General features: G+C 45.7%; 2 protein-coding genes across 6 annotated transcripts in view; one reads left to right on the forward strand and one right to left on the reverse strand.

Moving 5' to 3' along the window:
• The window catches only part of FHIP1B (FHF complex subunit HOOK interacting protein 1B), a 157,089-nt gene that overhangs the window by 13,820 nt on the left and 127,357 nt on the right, over positions 1-15,912 (forward strand). For 2 of the 5 annotated variants that reach the window (XM_062196597.1, XM_062196598.1), the window contains exons 7-12: positions 1,453-1,532; positions 1,748-1,953; positions 2,910-3,701; positions 6,176-6,354; positions 6,512-6,674; positions 8,842-9,030. In XM_062196597.1, coding sequence (XP_062052581.1) covers positions 1,453-1,532; positions 1,748-1,953; positions 2,910-3,701; positions 6,176-6,354; positions 6,512-6,674; positions 8,842-9,030 — 1,609 coding nt within the window. Of the gene's footprint in view, positions 1-1,452; positions 1,533-1,747; positions 1,954-2,909; positions 3,702-6,175; positions 6,355-6,511; positions 6,675-8,841; positions 10,580-15,912 lie in introns of those variants that run through there. The other 3 variants (XM_062196595.1, XM_062196599.1, XM_062196596.1) reach the window with 3 other exon arrangements.
• Positions 9,692-14,384, reverse strand: C7H11orf42 (chromosome 7 C11orf42 homolog). Its single transcript, XM_062196600.1, has 3 exons — positions 14,313-14,384; positions 10,102-10,900; positions 9,692-9,822 (listed from the first exon to the last, which is right to left on the reverse strand). Exons 1-3 carry the CDS (start codon positions 14,382-14,384, stop codon positions 9,692-9,694), a joined length of 1,002 nt encoding a protein of 333 aa, XP_062052584.1.

Consider the following 15,912-nt stretch of genomic DNA (forward strand, 5'->3'; position numbering starts at 1 on the left):
TAGGGGAGGATCTGGTTCCTTGCCTGTCTGGGTTATTGTCAGAATTTCTTTGTGGGACTGAGATCTCTATTTTCTTGCTGTCAGCTGAAGACCAGTCCCAGTTTACAGGGCTGACCACATTCCTTGGCTGTAGTCCTCATATTTCCATTTCTAGCAATGATAGGTCAAGCTCCTCTTACACTTCAAATTTTACTTCCTGCTTTTTGACTTAGCTGGAAAAGGATCTCTGCTTTTAAGGAATCATGTGATTTGATTGTGTCCAGCTAGATAATCTGGGAAACTTTCCCAACTTTGATTCCATAATCTCAATCAAATCTGTGAGGTCCCACCATATAAAAAAATATATTTACAGGTTATAGCAAGTAGGATATGGACATCTTTGTGGGATTGCTTTTCTGCTTTCCATACTACTTTCTCAGTGAGTTTGAACTTTTTCCTTGCTAGTTAAAATGGTCGTTTAAAATAAACCCTCTGAAGATCACTGCTAAAATGTCGACTGCTGTTTTATCTCTTTCCTACTATGTGTTTGACTTCTAATTCTCCCAGTCATTTAGCAAATAATGAACACCTAGGCTGTACAGTTAGTGCTACACACTAAGACCCCATTAGTTGCCTTGATGGAGCCCAAGATGTCTGACCTATTTGTCATAAAGGAAGTATAGAGGAAGTACTATGGAGATCCAGAGGAGTGGGATTCAGGGGAGTGAGGGAGACCTTACATATGTCTGTTTTCTTTGTCCCTTCAGAGATAAACTACCTTTCTTGCTTTTCCAAAACAAAAGGTTTGCCCTGCTCTGGATCCACCTACTTTTTCCTTTTTTTCTGTCAGCTGCCCTTGAGTTTTTCTTTATCCCACCTTCTGAAAGATACCCTGGTGTTGGTGGAGAGTGACTCAGACTCAGTGTTCACCACCCTACCCACTTGCTAGTTGGACTTCTTCCAGGTTCCCTATGGTTTCTTATTGGTAGGTATTTAGTTACTGTGTTGCCACAGTCCCTACTGACAGGCATTCATTTGGTTACCCTGTTGCTGTTATTTCTTGATAGTCATTCACACAGACACAGTTTTGTTTAGTGTCTCTTTTTTCAGGTTATTTCTTGATAGCCATTCACACAGACACAGTTTTGTTTAGTGTCTCTTTTTTCAGGTTTTCATTCAAGTACTGCTATAATCTCTGCTGATAGGTACACATAGCCAGAGAATCTACTGGTAGGAATATGGTGTATAGAAAGAAACCCATAAGGTCTGACATGGTTCATTCCTGTTTGTGGGTAGTGAAGTCTTTCCCATAGGGATCATGTGAGAATGACTATTATGTGTTCTTGTGCTGTGCACATTTGTTCTTCTATGAGTAGCTGGTTGGGTCTGGGGCTGGGGGAGGTTTCCATTTGTTGAGCAGTTTGGAGGGTAGAGAGCTCTTATGGTGACTCCTCCCTCCTCCCACACCCCCAGCTCTGCATGGTCTCTCTGAGTCTCTTCAGGACCCTCCTGAACCTCAGCTGTGAGGATGTCCTGCTGCAGCTGGTTCTCAGGTACCTGTGGGGGCAGGGCTGAGGGATGGCTGACCCTGAACCCACAGGGTCCTCAAGGCCTTGTGCATTGCTAGGGTGATGGGCTGTATTGGGGTTGCTCATGAGTATCCTCTTAGAGCCTGGCTTAACCATATAATTCCATTGGCCTGTTGTTGCCCCAGGCTCTGTCACTTCCTTCATGATCTACCTTGTGTCCCCTTTCTGCTCTTTCCCAGGTATCTTGTCCCATGTAACCACGTGATGCTGAGTCAGAAGCCAGCTGTGCGTGATGTGGACCTATATGGACGAGCAGCTGACAAGTTTCTCTCCCTAATCCCACGCTGTTGTCGCCACCGTGCCCCTAGCCCACCTCGTCCAGAGCATGCCTCATGGGCACGAGGTGGGCCTAGCAGAGAGGCAGGGAGAAGGGAGGACATCACGGGTATGGCCTGGATTCTGGGGGGAGTCTAGTAAGAATGTGGGGCTAAGGGGAGGGGAGGGAGGTGGCCATGAGTGGCATTTCCTCTTTGGGGAGATTGATGAGCAGGCTTGTGAGACAGGATAGAAGAAGAACTCATTAAATCAGGCCCCTCCTAACCTAAGGTGTCTGTCGCCTGCTCTTAACCAATTAGGAGCAAGGAGCCATAAGACCCTAACTGCAGAAAACCCCTTTGTGTTCTGGTAGGGACTTGCCCAACCTGCACAGTTTGCCCAGAATAAGCCAGTGGAACCCATTTTTGACCTTCCTGAGGTGGTAGTAGTCAGCAGCATCGCCATTTTAAATATGTTGTTTGTGAAGAACAAAGCTCCTGTGCAGAACACAAAGCTGGGTACAAACTGAAGTGTTGTGTGCCAAGTGAGATGAACCAGAACTCTGGGCTGGGTACAGGTCGAAGTGCTGTGTGCTGAGGGGGTATGGCTATGCCTCCCCAACCCAGAAAAGCCCCTGTTAAAACAGCTCCCATTTGGGAGCCAGTTGGCAGAACCTCTTCCTACTGTGCTGTCTCTTTCGTATCTGAGCATAAACCCCAATAAATCTTGTGTGGGTTACATGTTACCACTTGGTAATTTCTATTTGCAACTGAGCCAAAGAACTTGGGGTCACTGACAAAAGGAGGATTGTTACTTTCATCCTAGAAATTTAGAGTGAGACTTTTGGACAGAGCTGTACCTCTTCTTCACTCTAGTTCTGTACTCTTCCTGTTTCCATTTTTCTCTGATGGTAGTGGAGGTGAGGGAGGGCAGTAGATATAAAAGGTCAGCCTGGAGGTTGGGGAGTTATCAGCTGTCTAAATGGGTTCTATGTTTTTGCCTCCTCTCTTAGTCCCCCTAAATGTCTTCTCTTTACCCTTGGACCTCTGTCTCTTTGAGTCCTATTGTGTTTTTTTCCCTCTGTAGGCCCTGGAAGCCCAAGTGTTGACTCCTCCTCTATGGTGACCATGCCCCGGCCCTCTACACCATCTCGTTTGGCTCTCTTCCTGCGGCAGCAGAGCCTGGGTGGCTCTGAGTCCCCAGGCCCAGTGCCTCGCTCACCAGGGCTTGCTGCATCCCCAGCTTCTAGCCCTGGCCGACGGCCTAGCCCTGTGGAGGAGCCTGGTGAGCTGGAAGACAATTACCTGGAGTATCTGCGTGAGGCACGCCGTGGTGTAGACCGCTGTGTCCGAGCCTGCCGTACCTGGTCTGCCCCTTATGATGGCGAGCGTCCCCCTCCTGAGCCCAGTCCTGTTGGCTCCCGGACTAAGAAACGCAGCCTACTGCCTGAGGAGGACAGGGATAAAGTGGGGGAAGGGGAGGAGGAAGAGCCGGGGAGTAGGGGGCTAACTGGGGGTACAGGGGAGGGTCCTGGCCACCTACCCCCTCCCCAGCTCAATGGGGTGCCAGGACCATGGCCTGAGGGGCCCAAGAAGGTTCGTCTGGTACCACATGCAATGCCACATGAGGGAGCTGGGGAACTGCCAGAGGGAACCTCAGAGGGCATGACAGGACTAGAGAGCTTTGGGCAGGAGCTCCGTGAGCTGGAGGTGGCATTGAGCAATGGGGGAGCTGGCTCAGAGGCCCCCTTAGAACCTCCACTACCTCTTGAGGAGGAGGAGGCCTACGAGAGCTTCACTTGTCCCCCTGAACCCCCTGGCCCCTTCCTCAGCAGCCCTTTGCGGACTCTGAACCAACTGCCGAGCCAGCCCTTCACTGGTAAGCTATTTAGCTAGGCCTTCTCCCTTGTATACTCTTTGCATGTTCTCAACATGTTTGTGCTGGTTTTGAGACTTCTTGGCCATGTCATTTGTGTGTACTTGCCTAGCTCCTCATCCATTTTGCTTGAGTCCCATCCAGATACATTTCATGTTGTACTTGTGTCTCTGTGTCTGTTTTCCATGCTTGTGCTGGTTTGAATATTGACTGATGTCTAAGCCTTGTACGTCTGTCCTATGTGCATGTTCCTCTTCTTCTCCTAGTCTGGCCATTTCCTGGGATGTGTGATTAGGCTATTCTATGTTTGGTGTTTCCTAGTGAATCACAACAATATATGAGAACCATATTCAAGGCATAAGTGTCATATAAGAGGCTACTGTAAGCCCTCTTCCATACTGTTGCCACCAGTATATTTGTCTGGTTGTTGGATCTGTCAGCTCTCATGTGGTACAGGGTCAGCTCTTCTGGTATCATTAACCCCCACTTCCCTCACTCCCCTCTCCCCCCAACCCAGGAGCTCCTTCCTTCCTGTCTTTTCAAAGACGATCCAATTTCAAGTTTTCTTCTGTCTACTGTTTTACCTTCTTGGTTGCCTTGGCTGCCTAGTAAGACTGCCTTAGGGATTTATAGTTAATTGTAAGTATTGGAGCAGATAGTGTGAAATACTTCTTTGAGGGCAAATGACAAAGCATGACCTTGAGTTCTTTTGCACTTTCTTCTGCTGATTTCTTTTGGGCTGTTCAGGATGGCCTAGGTAGTTGGGCTAACTGCTCTTTGTTTTTGTTTGAGAGGCAGCCCAGCCCAGCCCAGCCCTCATCAAGCTCTAATCCTTACTTCATGCCCACCAGGAGAACTAAAACTACCTCTGGGAAGCAGTGTAGTGCCTAAGGCTTCTACCACAGATTTTGGAGGAAATGTACTTTAAGTTAGCATCCCATCTGTATCATTGATGCATATAAATCACCTACTACAGTACTGGCACAGTGGCAGCTTTTCACTAGGACTATCCTCTTTGGGAACATGGCAAATTTAAGTTGATCAAGGCAAATACACATTTTCTGTTTATTTGTAGTTTGGTTATCATACTGTGATCAGGTTATGTCCTGATTAAGCTTAGAGTATGCTTGCTCTACTGGGGCTTCTGCTCTGGAATCATGCCAACTATTTCTTGCAGACTACGGCTACCAAAAAATGTATTTTCCCACTTATTTAGCCTCTGTTTGCTTCTTCCTGCTTGGTGCCACTAAGAGGTGGCATGCAGGTCTTACCAGAGTCTTAAAGTACTAATGAAAGTTAATTTATTTATTTTTTCTTCTTCTGAACTCATCTGAGCTTTTTGAATTGTCTCTTACAAGAAATCTCCAGGATAGAAAGGAGCAGAAAACAAAGTGTGGGTTCTCCTAGGACCCTGTTAGAGTTGTTTTTGGGCTAAGGCTAGAGTAGTGGCTGGAGTAAGGCTGGAGTAGTGATATTTTAGGGTTTTTTTTTTTTTTTTCAGGATTTACTGCCTGCTGCCCTTTGTTGTTTTCCTGTTTCAATTTGTAGTATAGTTCTTAGATATACTCCTTTCCCCTTGAAATCCCTGTTCAGAAAGACTGATGATTCTAGTCTTAGTGGTAATGTCACTTAGCTGAGGCCAATTCTCCTGATAGATAATGCTAATTCCTTCTGTTCTTTTCTAACAGAGTCTGTCCTGAGTCAATTTGCTGTGCCCCTGAGCTAAGCTATTCTTTTACTACACATTCTGTTCCACTTTCTTGGTTCACAGCTCCTGAAAGATGGAACTGACACCTTCTCTGGTTCCTAAAGATTCACACTCTACCCCTCCTGCCACTCCCCACCCTGGTATAAATTGGCCCATTGTATAATCACTTTTTTTTTCTTCATCATACTTTCTTTCTGACTCAGGTTATTTTTATTCTGTCTTGTGTGGAACCTGGATCTTTCTTCTTTTTTTTCCCAGTCCTGATCACTTTCTTTGCTTGTTCTTTCTTCTGTTATGCCTCTTGAGTGAAGCTGTTTTAAAAACTGAGAAGTATTATGTAGGTTCTGATTACAACCATGAAATCTACTAAATCTTATTAAATGCTTTATTTATATATCTCTTTGATCCTCTTAATCACCATATGAGGTAGGTATATTTTCTTATTTTACCAAGTAAGAAACTGAAGCTTGGAGAGTTTTGATTTATCTAATAACATAACTAGTAAAGGATCAAGATGAAATCTCAAACCAGATCTGTGTGATTCCAGGGCCAGAGATTTGGCTCTTAGGCTTGGCATCTAGACTCTTGGGGGTTGGTGTGGTGTTTGTCTTCTTATTTCCCTCAGAGTAGGTGGTCATGGAATACTTAGCTATACCCAGAGACTGACATTCAAATAATTTTCATTTAGTGGGGGGCTCTTGTTTTTGGGAGCAATGCGTTCCATGTGCATTGTGTTTAGGCCTTGTATCCTTGTGCCCACCCCTCCCAGGCCCCTTCATGGCTGTGCTCTTTGCCAAACTCGAGAACATGCTGCAGAACTCCGTCTATGTCAACTTCCTGCTGACGGGGCTGGTGGCCCAGCTGGCCTGTCACCCCCAGCCCCTGCTACGCTCTTTCCTGCTCAACACCAACATGGTCTTCCAGCCCAGTGTCAAGTCCTTGCTGCAGGTGTGCGATGCATGCATGCATGGGTGCGTCCAGGCTCCATGGTGGGCCAGGTCCACAGCTGGAGTGACCTTGGGTGGGCTGGGAACAGACCCAGTGGGAATAGAAAGGAGTGTCAATCTAGAGCCTCCCAGAAATGTCATGAAGTTGTGCTTTGTAGGTGCTGGGCTCTGTGAAGAATAAGATTGAGAGCTTTGCAGCCTCCCAGGAGGACTTCCCAGCACTGCTATCCAAAGCCAAGAAGTACCTCATTGCTCGTGGCAAGTTGGACTGGGCTGAGGGTCCTACAGCAGGACCTGCTTCCCGCCGTTCCGATCCCCTAGGTGAGGCCCATCACTCTAACCTCCCTGGATAGCCTATTAACCATTACTAGTTGAGCTCTTACTAAGGGTAAAATATTGTACTAGGAACTAGAGTTGTAGAAAACTGAGTCTTGATGTTTACACTCAGGCTTCTGATAGAGAGCCAAATTAGCAGTACTGACAAAAACTGATCTAGGATTGGGGGACAGGCAAAGGGACAGAGTAGTCTCTAGGTTTAGATATTGTTACATCTTAGAAAAGAACATGACATTTGACATGGGTTGTTGAGAGATAGGTAGGACTTAGGTAGGCAAAGAAGTGGGAGTTTTGTTCAGGAGACATTTTGAGCTGTTTAGTTTGAGTGGGGGATTTAAAAGGTGGTAGAATGGTTAGTGATAAGGTTGGAGAGAATTAACCAGAGCAGAGAGTTGTTAGAAGTTCGGCTGGGTAGAAGTGATCTTTAAGGCAATAAGAAACTGTTGGAAGTTCCTAAATCTGGAAATGAAGAGAAGAGTATGTTAGCTCAGGTGACATTGAACTAGAAGAAGGGAAACCAGGGAGGACAATCAAGAGGCTTCTGTCGCAATGCAGGTGTGAACAGTGAGGCTTGAATTTGAGTGGTGGAAAAAATAGGAAGCATTTTGTAAGGTAGAAATGGGGTGGAAGAATTGGTAGAATTTGATGAGTGGTTTTGGGGTGTAAGGAAGAAGAGGAATTCAATATAACTGTGAACTTCTAAATCTAGATTTTTCATTTAACAAGTATCTGAGCATGTGCCATATGTACTGGGCACTGTCTTTGGCTCAGGGTGGTATGAGATGTGATCTTTTTCTTCAAAGAAGATACTATCTGAAGAGTGACTAGAGGAAAGTACTAGTAGAGGGAGCAAAGCCCTGAAGGTAGTGGAAGTAATGGAATCTACAGTACCAGAAAAGGTTTAACTTTGAACTTGGAAAGATTGTTTTTGCTTTTTCTACCTTTCAGGAAAATGAGGAGCAAAGAGGAAATGACATGTACCATGGAGTTGTGAATGAAGTAGGGGAAAATTAGGGATTTCATGTCATCCTTTATTTGCTAATTAAAGTTGCAGACAAAAATCAGAGGAAGTTTCCCAGAGTACTGGCAATAGTTAAATTAAGCCAGGAAGGATGAAGAAAGTAGAGTGAGCAAAATTTAGGCAGAGGGAACTAGAGAAGCATGAAAAGTACCTGGAGAGTTCCAAGAAGGCAGGTGTGGATGCACAAGCAAGGTGAGGTGTGGAGAGTTTGAAGAAAGATTGGAGAGGGAAAGGGAGCCTGGTTGTGAAGGGCTCTGAATGCCAATTAATAGATCTATGTAGCATTACTCTAGCCAGTTTAGAGGTCGGTAATGGGAACAGTTATCATGATCTACAGTTTAGAGTCTAGGGCAGGATAGTGTTCATGGGCCCAGACCCAGGTATCTAGGCAGAAAATTAGAAGGCAGAGGACAATGTTTGGAATGACTTATTTGATTCTAAGTTGACATGAAATTATCTGGCCACAACCAGTGGGAGGGAGCCTTTGTTGGTTACAGGATGGGGATTGGTGAATGGTGCAATGGTGGAACAGGAGAGCAGATCTTAGAGGGACAATGGAGCATGACAGAAATGAAATCTTTGAACTGCAATTGCATATATAGCTCCTGTAGGTATTGAAGGGGCAAAGGATGTGGGTCAGGTATTATGATGTGCAGGATTAGGTGGGAGTGGTTTACTGTAGTTCAGAAGGGTGATGGGAAGCCTGGACTGAGGAGGAACAGCATGATGGTGGTAGAGTAGTGTTTGGATAGAGAAGAATTCTTGATTGCAGAGATGTGGAAATGGAAGGAATCTTGACTGGGAATGAAGTGACTGAAGTGTTCACTAGTTAAGCTTGAGGATGATGGGTGGCTGGGTGGGGGTCTGGATGAAGGAAAAAGGCTAGACAGGCATTATTTTAGTGTTAGAGAAAGAAACCTGTCCCCACTCTGGCCCTCAGAGTTATCTTCAGGGAAGGAATAGGAAATTATGCCTGAGGCTTGTTTCATGGCCATGTCCTCCTTTACTCCATTCCCTCAGAATCCTATTGGAAAAGTTCAGGAATCTTTTTTGGGGGTGGGGGGTATCATCTTCAGACCTAGGGAGGTTCCCTGATTCCAGCACTTTCATGATACCCCTGTTTATTCCCAGTGAAGAGCCGGAGGCCATCCTTGGGGGAGTTACTCCTGCGGCATGCACACAGTCCAACCAGGGCCCGGCAGGCGGCACAGTTGGTCCTTCAGCCTGGGCGAGACGGAACAGGACTTGGCCTAGGTGGGGGCTCCCCTGGGGCTTCAACTCCAGTTCTACCCGCCCGGGGAGGGACCCCTGAGCGTCAAGGTGAGGCTCTGCGAGTCAAGAATGCTGTCTACTGTGCAGTCATTTTTCCCGAGTTTCTCAAGGAGTTGGCTGCCATCTCCCAGGCCCATGCTGTCACCTCGCCTTTCTTATTGGATACTTCAGAGGAGGGATCTGGCCCTCCCATCTCAGGCTCTGGGTCCCTCAATCCTTAACTTTCTTCCATGGACAATCAGGGCCACAGGTGCTCTGGGCTGCAGCCAGGGCACAGGCTCCTTTTTATGTTCTGAGGCAGTGGCAAAGGACTTTTTAATTTATTTCAGATGAATGTTTTATGGAGAAATTGTTGCAATATGTATAAAAGGGAAATCTCTATTCTGTGCTCATTCTTCTTTCCCACCCTTTCATCTACGGGCTGGGGCCCTAAAAAAGATTGTATGTAATGGGGAGGTGGTCAGGGATGTTTTCTCTCTGGTGAGGGAAGACCTGTATGCCAGGGTTTCGAGGTACCTCTTAGGCCCTTAGAGGGTAAGGAGACTTGAAACCTAGGAGAAAAGGGAAATTCTCTTCCTTCTGGGCCCCAGAAGAAAGAAGCACCATAGGCCCAGGATGGTTTGGGGGAGCAGCAGCTGATGTTTATTGGGAACCAGTATCCCTATGTCAGATCTTGGGGGCTTTGCCCCCTGCATCTCTCGCCTCAGCTTCAGTCGTCGCTGTCGAACTCCGAGGACAGACCCTGCAGCAGGGGCAGGGACATGGAGTGCCGGTCGGGATCCCCGGGTCCCCCACCCTGGGCTCCTGGTGGGGGACTGCGGGGGCTGAAGAGCCAGTTCTCTGCCAGGGTTGGGGATAGTCACAACTTGACTCATGCCCTGGTCTTTCTGCCTCCCTACTCCCTCCCTCTGGTCCTCTGTGCTATCCCCACACCCTCAATCAGGGCCACATTCTTCCATCTCACCCTCCCTTGTCTCCCATACTCCACCCTCAGCAGGGTTCTGTGGAGTTCTGGGTGCCCCACAGTTTCTCGGGCTGTACTTCCCATGCCCTCCCCCTCTCCCGGCACATACACTTTGTCCCTTCCATTCCTCTTGTCTTCATTTCCCCTAGTAGTACCTGACAACATCTGGGGCCCCCTCCGGAAGGGGTTTCGGCTCTTGTAGGAGAATCTGGTGGGTCTTCCCTCTGGCCCTTCCTGGGGAGGTGGTGTAGGTGGGGCTGGGACAGGTGGGGGCACATCAACAGCTTCGGGGATATCAGCAGGTGCTGATGTTGGGGACAGAGTTGGCATGATGCTGAAGTTGGGTCTGACCCAGTTGGCTCCTTGGGGCAATGGGTCTTTAGTCAGAGGTTTCTGTGGTCCCAGCACACCTTTGGGCTGCAGTGAAAACTTAAGGCAGGAGAAGGCAACAGGCAATGACCGCTGTAACCGGAGCAGCTGGGGCTCACGGGCTGTAGGCAACAGCCCCAGCTGCAGCCAGGAGCAGGAGAAGACCTGGTAGATGACATAGATGCTGTGGGTGCTTCGGAGCCAGGGAAGAGTCTGCTGTAGGCTCACCTGCCCTGGCGGCAGCAACAGGAAGGCAACCTTCTTGCGCAGGCCACCCATATGTAGGCGGATCCGACAGGGCTGCCCATCCAACAGTCGCATCTCTTCATAGGCAATCTCTGCCCGGCCATTTGGTGAGTATTCCCGAGTGCAGTGGGCAAAGGCACACTCAGACCCTGCCTGTTCCAGGAGGTTTGGCAGTGGCCCCACTGGTTTCAGTGCCCTCCGGCCCTGCCGACCTGGCAGAGCCAGGCGGGTGTGTGCTGGGCGGGACTGTTTCACTAGCACTCCCAGTAGGTCATAGCAGGCTGCATCCGACAGGAAAGGAACCGCCACTACATTGGACCCAAAGCGCTCTTCAATGACCTGTAGGTGGCCAGTTTACAGATCAGGGACTGACTTAGGGTTAAGACTTAACTGATAGCCTACTCTAGATTGACCCTCCCACCTTGCTGGTTCAATTATATCTCTACAGTATGCTCAGACTCATACTTCTGCTTATCTCTCAGTTTTCTCCTGTAGCACAACCTTGAATGTCTTCCATATACTGGACTGTGCTAGATACTAGGATACATAAAAGATTCTTCTTTTCTAGTATAGCTTAGTCTAATAGAGGAGACAAGAATTTAAAGTTATCAGCTAAGTAAAATAGTTGAGAGCAAGGTGTGAAAGAGGGAAAGAATGATTTTATAACCTTTGTCTTTGGTAGAAAGTGGATCAAAACAGGGTTTTGGGTGGTAATACTTGAGTTTTGAAGGAATTAACTAGGTAGAAAAATGGTCATTCTAGGCAGAGGAGGCAGCCAGTAAAAAAATGTTAACTTACATACCAAGAGGGGCATATTTAGGAATACATAATTTCATATTACTTAACATGTAGGTTATGAAGAGGGAAAGACAGGAATTAGATAATGAAAGGCCTTATGTGTGTACTAAGTATTCTGAGGGCAATGGGAAACCACTTGAAGGACTCCTGGTTAGGTGGGACTGTGCCAAAAAGATATTTTAGAAAGCCATTTAGGTGGGAAGGCATAAAATAAAAGATAAATCAATTAAGAGTATTCTAATACTCCAAGCAGGACATGGTGAGGCCCTAAACGAAAACAGAAGAGGAAGATATTAGAGATGTATTGGCTATAGAATTAGTGGAACTTTGACAAAGAGTGTAGGGAAAGGAATCCTTGAGATCATTCCTGTGAGCCTGGTTACATAGGTGATGTCATTAGCCAAGAATGGTTACATGAATAGTTTTGGAATGTCTGTTCTATATCTGTAAACTATTGCTATTATCTCAGTATATGCTTTTTTGCCCTAGCAGCAGGGGAAATTTCTTTAGAGAGTTTGAGTTCTCATTGTAATCCTTGTGTCTTGTCATTTTGTATTGATATTTTGGATTTAGTAACCTAGTTCTAGAAGGCACTTCATGACCAAACTGGAGCCCCTGTAAGATCCTCTTTGGTAATTGTAATTAGGTATTTTAAACTCATTCAGGATTTTTTGGCTGAGACTTCTGGCTCTCTGTTCTGCTAGGGAGCAAGGGAAAAGAAAAGTTCTTCAGGGCCCCTTCTGTATTTGAGCCCCATGCTTAACATGCTATATTGTACTCCCTATCGCCAGTCCCCAAATCACACATGTCTGATGGCATTGCCTACTTCCTGGTCTTCTGGTAGAATTTCCCAATGATCCCCCCAGACTGACCTGCTTTTTGCTCGGTAAAGCAGTTTTGGAAGTGCTATCCTTAACAAGAAAAGGGTAGCTAGCTCATGGAATTGGAACTGCACTTTGAACAAGATGAAGTAACTTTAAGACTACCCTCTTTTGTCACCTGGTGAAGGAAATAATTGGTGCTCTTTTTTGATCTGCATGGAAGGATTTCTCCTCATTTCCTTTCCTTTGCTTCACTGAGACATGGAATGCTTTCTCTTGGGTGGAGATAGCAGGCTGAAGAACAGGGCTCTGAGAAGAGCCAATTGAGTTTCCAGGAGTGAGAGCAGAACCCTTGTTGGTTAGCATTTTTTGATAGAATACTTTGTCCCATGACAGTGAAAGCATAGTCACCAAGCATGAATTCAGAATCCCACCCTAGTCACTCCTTTGGTGTCTCAGTGCTTCCATAAATAGGACAAATGGGAGTATCTCCAGGAGAGATCCCTTCAAAAGGACTTTGACATTTCAAATGCCTGGTTTTTATTGTCTCCCCCTATAAAGGTTTAATTTGCCATGGAGGTTTATTTGGTCCTCTTTCTTACCCTTGAGAGCCCAGTGCGTATTCTAAGGTAAGAAAAGTAAGGGGCTCAGTTGCTTAGTTCTTTGCTAACTTGATTGTGTTCTTGGTAGAGTCACCATTTGAAACCACTTCCTGCTCCTACTGAACTATTTCTGGATAGAAGTTCTGTAGACTTTAGAGGCCTATACATTTAAGTTACCCAGGGGCAGGACAGGAAAGTGATGGTGGAAAACTGTCTTTCCTAGATGTACCTTGGTTGCTTTGAATTCTGAGTGGGGAGCTCTAGGAGCCACATTCTATTGAGCCATATGTTTTACAAAGTGCCTAGTAAACTCAGCAGTTCTGGAAACAGGAAATCTTTCAAAGATGCTCTTGAATTTGCCACATACCACCAGTGATTTATCATGCACGCGTCTACTCTGATGTCCCATTTAAATAGGTTTCCATTAGATAGGATAGTGAGTTTTTCTGATACTCAGAGCTGGTGTGACTTTCTACTATTGGAAAACCCCATTTACTTTCACCCTAATTCTAACCCAAGACCAACTTTCTGCATGCTGAAAAAGGTACTGCAATACTTGGGAAGACTGGCTATACTGTTTCTGCTTTCTTAGAAAGCTGAACTTTGTGGTGAGCAACTTTCCAAGGAATGGGAGCTGCATGCCATTAAGATTGCTTTAGTCTAGTGTATATATTGTTTTAAGATAGCTGTTTAAGCTTGTTGGACTGCCTTCTATGAATGCCTTAAATTCATTTTCCTTCAGACCACTTAGCCAGACAGAACCTGGTCCCTAAATTCTGCAAACTGAGTAATTTTTGGCCATCTTGCTTGTAGCTGACAAGTAATTTAGTGGGACTTCTTGGATACCTACAACCCAGATGCAACTGACATCTTCCTGCTCCTTGAAATGTGTAGACTCAAACCCAGATTTGTCAGAAGTTAATTGGGAACTAGATGGAGAGATTATATGTGAGGGGGTTGAGGTAAAGTTCAGGTTCTTTAGGAAGCTTAAAGGCCTTTCATCATCAATCCATATACCTCTTTGGCCTCATGATCACCATTACTCCTTTGAGCTTTGCTCTACAGGACTATTTGCAGTTAACAAGTACACATATTTCTTTATCCCTTTCCTAGCTTGTGGTCTACCTTTAATTAGTATGTTATTCACTCATCCATCCACCTGATCATTACCTCATTTGGGTGTTTATTACACATCTTTCATGTGCCAGGTATTCCTCTCCCTCTTTGTGTGAATAACTTCTCCTTGCCTGACTAGAATGTCATTCTCTCCAGGAAGCCTTTCTGACTTCTTAAGTTCCACCTCTGACCTAGTGCTTCGCCTTTCTGCTTGCGTAGCTCCTGATACATTGCTTTTCAAGGAAACAGTTAATGAGACAGTTTGTACAAAGCACTTTACTGCAGTGCCTGGTAAATAAGCAAGCACTGAGTAAATGTTAGTTAATATTGTCTTCAGACTTCCCACTTTGCTACTCAAAAGCTAGTCGATTCATTCAGGTCACACTTTGTTATTTTTTTAGATTAATTACCTACCTTGTCCTTGATGAGGGTCCAGGCGGCATCAGCTTCATCCAGTGTTAGCAGATGGGGGGTACCAACCAACATGGTGGGGAGTGGGAGGGATTGGGTAGGGAGGGTAGTGGCTGCTGCAGGAACCCCAAGCTGCCCAGGGAGATAAGACCACAGGCCTTGGGTTCTGACCTGCTCAGCATGAGGTCATAGAGGTCCTGATAGGTGATGGAGTTTTAGGTAGGGAGAGGACTATAACTTACTTCACCATAGCCTGTGGTTCATACTCTTGAGAGTCACCTACTTCTGCTTGAGGAGAGGGAAATGCAGGTATCTGTTAGGGTACATGTGTGTATGGTGTTGAGGTGGCGAAGAGGGCTTGGATTTCTCAGTCTAAGTTCTTTAAGGAGACAGGATCAGGTGTTAGCTACACATGACTTCTCTATGAGGTTGGACCAGGAGCCTGAAGGACATGGAAGAAATATAAATCAGGCAGGATTTTCACTAAGAACAAAGTTGTGGCTGCTGACCTTGACTACACTTTGAAATTACCTGGGAGCTTTAAAAATTATTGATGCCTCCAAACATTCTGATTTAATTAGTATGGGGGTGTGCCTGGGCATCATGATTTTTAAAAGCTCAGGCAATTTTAATGTTGCAGCCTAGTTTGAAACCTGTTATTAATGAGTAAATTACAATTGCTTGGAAACCAGGTGTGTGTGTAGGAGGGTGTCATGCTGAGCAGTGACAATGTGTAAGGTAAGAATCTAATTGGAATTAATGTTGCCTTAGTAATAGAAGAGAACTTTCAGGAAACCAGAATGACCCGGGTAAATTTGAGGCAAATTTTCATCATGTTCCACTCAGTAGGGTTATTTGTGTTCAATAGCTTCTCTCCCACACCAGCTTTTATCTATGTGTTTTCTTCCTTTGTGTCTTTGTTAGATCTCAACCTAGTGTTTTGCTGAAGAGTGGTTGTTTGAAGAGCCATTCTGGAGATACTTTCCAGTAGCTGATTTCTCACTCTGCACCTTATCTTTCCAGAGTCCTCTGGGTCTCCTTTGTACTCAGGAATACCCCTTGTGCATAGAGACTATCTTCCCCTAGCTTTTAGAGCTATTCCACAAAGTTGGTTAAAGCAGTATGAATGTGGGGGTGCAGGCAAGGGTCTGCAGTAATAGGAAAGAGTGTTGGGAAAAGTTTCCTAAAAGGGATGTGACTGACCTCAGGGGAGGGCATGTCTCCTTAGACAGAGCTAAGGGTGTTTGAGTGTGGTCCCATTTTCCAGGAGAGGAATTGATATCAAATATTTGTAGAGCTCATTTGTGCTAGGGACTGTGCCAAACACTTTGAATGTGTTATCTTGCTTAATCCTTTTTAGTAGCCTCTTGAATTAGATGCCATTATTATCTCCTTTTACAAGGGAAGAAACAGGCTTATAAAGGTTGAATAATTAGCCCTAGGCATACAGTGAATTAATAGAGGATCTAGAATTCAGACCAAAGGCTGTTTGATTCCAGCTTTAACCCTAAACAGTACTTTTTGTTGAAGGGAAACCAACATGATCCTTCTGCTCACTTTAGTCTATTGTGGGAAAGGGTGCATGCTAGATGAAAAGTACAAA

Source organism: Lepus europaeus, chromosome 7 (genome assembly GCF_033115175.1).
Source record: "Lepus europaeus isolate LE1 chromosome 7, mLepTim1.pri, whole genome shotgun sequence".
NCBI classification, from domain to species: domain Eukaryota; kingdom Metazoa; phylum Chordata; class Mammalia; order Lagomorpha; family Leporidae; genus Lepus; species Lepus europaeus.